The sequence below is a fragment of the Bolinopsis microptera genome, chromosome 12 (genome assembly GCF_026151205.1).
Source record: "Bolinopsis microptera isolate Bmic1 chromosome 12, MBARI_Bmic_1.0, whole genome shotgun sequence".
In the NCBI taxonomy this organism is placed as follows: domain Eukaryota; kingdom Metazoa; phylum Ctenophora; class Tentaculata; order Lobata; family Bolinopsidae; genus Bolinopsis; species Bolinopsis microptera.
Window position 1 is genome coordinate 9,238,944 of NC_087083.1, and position 6,812 is coordinate 9,245,755.

The following is a 6,812-nucleotide window of genomic DNA, read 5'->3' on the forward strand; positions in this document are numbered from 1 at the left end:
CTTTAATTAAGTCAGCTGGTTATTTATTTTTAAATTTAACGGTTGTCAAAATCAGCCTACGATTAAAAAAGTCAACGAATTAGATACATCTATTTTATGATGGATGATGTTATTCTAAAATGTTGACCATGACTTTAATGTAAGGATCCTCTAAATTCTATATTAATTTCAATCTTCCTTTAAAGATAGTTAAATGACTTATAATAAGGCTTATAATAGTTAACAACCATTTCCATAGAAGACATATAGTAAATTTGTTAATGGTAGAATTATACCAGAAATGGAATATACGTTGACCTTTAATTAACAAAACTCTGGGACTCGGGGAAATTCAGGGAGATATAACGGAAAACGATCGAAGGAGCGATATCTTTCTCGGGTCAGTGCAGTCTATAAGTTTGTTTCAATGTTTCAGAGCAGTGCTGATAAACAAAGTCTAATAAGCCGGTTCCGCCCGGATGCTTTAATCTTTCCAGTCATAAGTATTCCAGTAAGTTCCTCGCCTTAATTTAATATGAGCCTTTCAAATTAGTATTTTGTTTCTTATAAAGACTATTTACCCCCCTCCCGTCAGCCAGCGAGGGGGTTTAGAAGTGCTGACGAGTGACGGGTGTAGGCAGGGAAAATTAGTATGCGACTGATATAAACAGTTGGTCAACAGAGTTAAGTTCATTGAAGTACAAATATTAATGAAATTAGCGAAGTTTTATTGTTAATAAAATTGATTTGAACCATAGTTGGTTCGTGCGCACTTAACGTACTTTTAAAACATAACGCACTTAACGTACGAAAAAACGTAAAACGCACTTTTACCTACACTCGCTGGGCCATTTTCGATTTTTTCATTTTTGAATACACAGTTCAAAACATCAGACAGTGTTATTTCCAAGATTTCACATAAACTGTCATTGGTGAGCCTTACAGTAGCTATTTTTGGAATGCCAGTGTGCGTGTGCAGTGTTGCGGGCGTTGCCTCTGGACTGAGTGTAAACTGTAACGTGATATAAGAGCGAATTTTCCAGAACGTGTAAGATCTGTTCACTACACTGCTGCAGTCTACAGAAAATGCTGGTGAATTCAACGGTAAAACTAAACGTACTTAAACGCACTTTTAACGCACTAAATAATTCAAACGCACTTTACGTACTTTTCCCGAAAAATTGACGCACGAACCAACTATGGGTAAATATGTTACGTTTTTTTGCTTTTACTAAGCTATGTTGATATTTCTACTTCATAATTATAATTATTAGAAATCCTAATTAGTGGTGCAGCATGTATTTATATTGTATAGGCATCATAGGCATTTGAAACGTATCGTTTTAAATTACAAACCGGTAAATATCAGTATTCTTCTTATCATATAAAAGACAAAATCAAAGCTTTGGGGTGCGAGTAAAAAACATAAAATACTCTAGAAGGTAAGTGAAATCGAGTATGCAGTTTGGTGTCTACAATTTTTTCTAGGCACAGGGTCCTTTGAAAGGACAAAAGGAAATCGCGGCATGTGCGGAATCGCGATTCGTTCAGTTATCCGCGACAAATCGCGCATTCTCCTTCAAATCTTAGGGTCAATTAACACATTCTCGCTTACAAACAATCTCTATTGCTTCTCCTGGGAGAATTAAGAGATTAACTCAAACGATTTTTTTGCGATAGTCTAAACGCGCTAACTAGCTTTACGTATCGACAGCTAGCGCAATCTAGCACTATGTGGCGCTAATAAGCGCAACGTCATAGTTAGCGCTGTAAGTGCTAACTATATTGATATGTAATGTTAGTTAGCGCTTACCATCGCGTTTAGACTATTGCAAAATAACCACTCAAGCTGATTCCACCGTCAAAGCTCTTATTGCAAAATAGTGAAATAATATCACAATTCGGTCTGATAAAAACGGGCGTGCCAGTAACACGAGTATTAGTAAGTCTTTCTGTTTTCTTCATTTTTTCTAGATGAGGAGACGCCAAATTTTCACACATAATTTCGATAACCGAAAACATAGTCAAGGAGATGGTCCGCAGATTGGGTGATGACAGTTAAGATGCCTACTTCTAAACTTATCAATAGGTTCACTAGGTTTAGGCTAATTATGTTTTGAATTAGGGCACTGTAAATCCATCCACAACGTATTATCCGAGCCGGAGTGTCAGTGCTTTTATTCGAGATCTTTACCGAAGTTTGATTCAGCCAATATAAGATTCCCTAGGGTTGCAACTTTTCTCCGTGTAGTTTTAGTTTTACGAAAGTTTCTGTACGCGCTTACAATTTTTGAACACGTCAACGTTCACCTATTATTTATCAAATGTTTCTGTATGATCTGAGATTTAAAGCATCTTCAGATCCGTTATGATTCAGAAGCTTTTTTCCCTTTAAACAGTACGTTCACAAAATTGAGTGATGATAAATATTGAAAACTAAGAAATTTTCTGTAAAATTCAACCTTGAAGGAAGAATAATCAGCTTCTTCTAATGGCCGCTCCAGTAAACATGATACTTGGATTTATGCTCTTATTAGCTTCAGTATCAAGTACTAACAACTCGCCCAGAAATAACATCATAGTAAGTTAGATATTAAACTTATTATGGTTTCTTTACTAGTAGTTCCAAATATAAAAGCGAGTTCTTCGTCTAATAGCTAATATCTCGTATTCTTTTTAATACCCTGGTCACCAACAAGTTCTTCAAATCTAACCATGAATTTCTTCTAAAACCTTGTTTATCCTAGTCAAATTTCAGGACGAAGACGATGTGGCTGACCTCAAGGATTTACTCCACTCATCAATGCAGAGCATAATCTTACTGAACGACCTGGTTACCAAGCTCACGGAAAAAGTTGCTGATCTGACCATATCATTTGCTGATACCAAAGCCGATATGCGAAACCTGAAGACCACAGTTGAGGAAGAGAGGGCGAACCTGAAGACTTCCGTTGAGGAAAAGATGACGAACCTGATGACCACAGTTGATAGTGAAATGGCAAACCTGAAGACCTCAGTTGAGGAAGATATGGCGGACCTAAAAGCTAGCCCTAGGGAGGTGATGATAGTGAGTGGGGAGGAAGAAGCAGGTGAGGCTGGATGTGCTAGAGTATGTTCTGGAACCACTGGTCGAGGCACCACAAATTGGATTGATTTTTCTTCTACCGGTGTCAATTTGAGTGTGGACATTAGCGACTGCGGGTTTGTCAAGGTACCAACTGTCACCATCTCGGTTGAGGGAAACTTTTATCTTTGGAAAAGTACCGGTCTTGCTGCAGTCCACGACACAACCACAACATCTTTTAGTATATATGTAGATGGACCAAAGTACGATCCTCAGGATGGAAACGCTGAGTCCTGGGGTTGGAATGTAGAATGGATATCTGTTGGATACATCTGCTAATTCAAACTGAAAAGAACAAACTAGACTTCTTCTGGTGGGACTGTTTGATTATTGACTTGGCGAATATTCTGATAAAAAGGGTTTTTGATCGTGTTTCTTTCTTGCATGATATAATCTATGGGGCTATGACCTATCTTCTTGTATATCTTATACTATAACTATTGCTAGATAAAAGTAATTACTGGCCAAGTCGTCACGTTAAATTCTTTGTCATCGCCTTCATTGTTTTAGGAGTATCATGTTTTTATTTTACGGTTGATAATTTGTTGATATTTTAGCTAGGAGAAAGCACAACGCACTTTTAGAGCCGATGTTAAGCATTTAAAGTGAATTCTACTGGAAGTTTATTCATACGAATAAGTTTAACAGGCGATGGTTCCAGCGCTAATCAATTAAATTCTGTTAGTCATCTAGTTAAAGTGGTTTTATTGTGTTATCCGTTATTGTACAAGTTTGAAGATTTGCAATCCGATGACTTGATCAGAAAAAGTGAAGTGAAGAGTATGTTAAGAGAGTGGTAAGTGGTAGTACCAGTGGTTAAAAGAGTTGAAGGATAGGTTGAAAACTATATCCTGAATAGAAGAGACGGATAATATCTGAATCTACCTGGCTTATAACTTCTAATGTGTAGATTTGTGGAGTTCTCGACAGTCCCAACTGCACAGTTACTGGCTGAAAACAAAACCATAAAATTACATACATGGAACTGAAACTGGAAATCAATCTAACCTTCGAAATTTGTAAATTTATTTCTGAATTTGGGTCCACTAACTTAGGAAAGTGCAAGGTTTCCAAACAAATTAGATGTAAACTCACGTAAACACCGCGGTAGTTGCTAAAAGAACGTGTTCTTAGTAACACATGTGAGGTGGTAAGAGTGGGAGGGGTAATAGTCTCGGTCACACGACACCCTGACCCTATCTCCTGGTTCCACGCTAGTTCCTGGCATTACCGTTCCGTGGTCCACGTGCTGACCAGGACATGGCTGGGCTGGATAATTATAATTTCAATGAAATATAACTTTTGTTTTTGAATTTCCAACTAATTTCATCCTGCCGCCAACAACAGAACGACATCAACCCAAACAAACATAACTTAAAACAAGAGTTTGACGTTAATTTTATATTTCTATAGTGTCTATTCCCGTTTCCAATATCCATTTAAATTCTATACGACACACTGAAAGTAAATTCTATCCAGGTTGATCCGACCCGACACATCGTGTAGTTTCCCGGGCAGTCTCCAATTCCATAATCTAAAGAACCGTGACTAAGTAAGTGTAAACTGGTTAGCAGAATATACATTGTAAAACATCCCATTGATTAATATTTCACTTGTTTTAGATAAAATATCCTTCATAATTGCTTTATGTTTTACCATATTGGTTCTTTCTTAGTTGTGCATATGTTAATTGGTTCCTAAACTTTCTTAGTTGTGCATATGGTAATTGGTTCCTAAACTTTCTTAGTTATGCATATGTTAATTGGTTCCTAAACTTTCTTAGTTGTGCATATGTTAATTGGTTCCTAAACTTTCTTAGTTGTGCATATTTTAATTGGTTCCTAAACTTTCTTAGTTGTGCATATGTTAATTGGTTCCTAAACTTTCTTAGTTGTGCATATGTTAATTGGTTCCTAAACTATCTTAGTTGTGCATATGTTAATTTGTTCCTAAACTTTCTTAGTTGTGCATATGTTAATTGGTTCCTAAACTTTCTTAGTTGTGCATATGTTAATTGGTCCCTAAACTGTCTTAGTTGTGCATATGTTAATTGGTTCCTAAACTGTCTTAGTTGTGCGTATGTTAATTGGTTCCTAAACTTTCTTAGTTGTGCGTATGTTAATTGGTTCCTAAACTTTCTTAGTTGTGCGTATGTTAATTGGTTCCTAAACTTTCTTAGTTGTGCATATGTTAATTGGTTCCTAAACTGTCTTAGTTGTGCATATGTTAATTGGTTCCTAAACTTTTTTAGTTGTGCATATGTTAATTTGTTCCTAAACTTTCTTAGTTGTGCATATGTTAATTGGTTCCTAAACTTTCTTAGTTGTGCATATGTTAATTGGTTCCTAAACTTTCTTAGTTGTGCATATGTTAATTGGTTCCTAAACTTTCTTAGTTGTGCATATGTTAATTGGTTCCTAAACTTTCTTAGTTGTGCATATGTTAATTGGTTCCTAAACTTTCTTAGTTGTGCATATGTTAATTGGTTCCTAAACTTTCTTAGTTGTGCATATGTTAATTGGTTCCTAAACTTTCTTAGTTGTGCATATGTTAATTGGTTCCTAAACTTTCTTAGCTGTGCATATGTTAATTTGTTCCTAAACTTTCTTAGTTGTGCATATGTTAATTGGTTCCTAAACTTTCTTAGTTGTGCATATGTTAATTGGTTCCTAAACTGTCTTAGTTGTGCATATGTTAATTGGTTCCTAAACTTTTTTAGTTGTGCATATGTTAATTGGTTCCTAAACTTTCTTAGTTGTGCATATGTTAATTGGTTCCTAAACTTTCTTAGTTGTGCATATGTTAATTGGTTCCTAAACTTTCTTAGTTGTGCATATGTTAATTGGTTCCTAAACTTTCTTAGTTGTGCATATGTTAATTGGTTCCTAAACTTTCTTAGTTGTGCATATGTTAATTGGTTCCTAAACTTTCTTAGTTGTGCATATGTTAATTGGTTCCTAAACTTTCTTAGTTGTGCATATGTTAATTGGTTCCTAAACTTTCTTAGTTGTGCATATGTTAATTGGTTCCTAAACTTTCTTAGTTGTGCATATGTTAATTGGTTCCTAAACTTTCTTAGCTGTGCATATGTTAATTTGTTCCTAAACTTTCTTAGTTGTGCATATGTTAATTGGTTCCTAAACTTTCTTAGTTGTGCATATGTTAATTGGTTCCTAAACTTTCTTAGTTGTGCATATGTTAATTGGTTCCTAAACTTTCTTAGTTGTGCATATGTTAATTGGTTCCTAAACTTTCTTAGTTGTGCATATGTTAATTGGTTCCTAAACTTTCTTAGTTTTGCATATGTTAATTGGTTCCTAAACTTTCTTAGTTGTGCATATGTTAATTGGTTCCTAAACTTTCTTAGTTGTGCATATGTTAATTGGTTCCTAAACTGTCTTAGTTGTGCATATGTTAATTGGTTCCTAAACTTTCTTAGTTGTGCATATGTTAATTGGTTCCTAAACTTTCTTAGTTGTGCATATGTTAATTTGTTCCTAAACTTTCTTAGTTGTGCATATGTTAATTGGTTCCTAAACTTTCTTAGTTGTGCATATGTTAATTGGTTCCTAAACTGTCTTAGTTGTGCATATGTTAATTGGTTCCTAAACTTTTTTAGTTGTGCATATGTTAATTGGTTCCTAAACTTTCTTAATTGTGCATATGTTAATTAGTTCCTAAATGTCAAAAATATCAAATAACGGAGTAG

General features: G+C 35.2%; 1 protein-coding gene across 1 annotated transcript; it reads left to right on the plus strand.

Moving 5' to 3' along the window:
- The first annotated feature begins 2,452 nt into the window (after positions 1-2,452).
- Positions 2,453-3,854, plus strand: LOC134824260 (uncharacterized). Its single transcript, XM_063836043.1, has 2 exons — positions 2,453-2,560; positions 2,738-3,854. The coding sequence occupies exons 1-2, from the start codon at positions 2,471-2,473 to the stop codon at positions 3,380-3,382; spliced, it is 735 nt and encodes a 244-aa protein (XP_063692113.1). The 5' UTR covers positions 2,453-2,470; the 3' UTR covers positions 3,383-3,854.
- Positions 3,855-6,812: the final 2,958 nt, after the last annotated feature.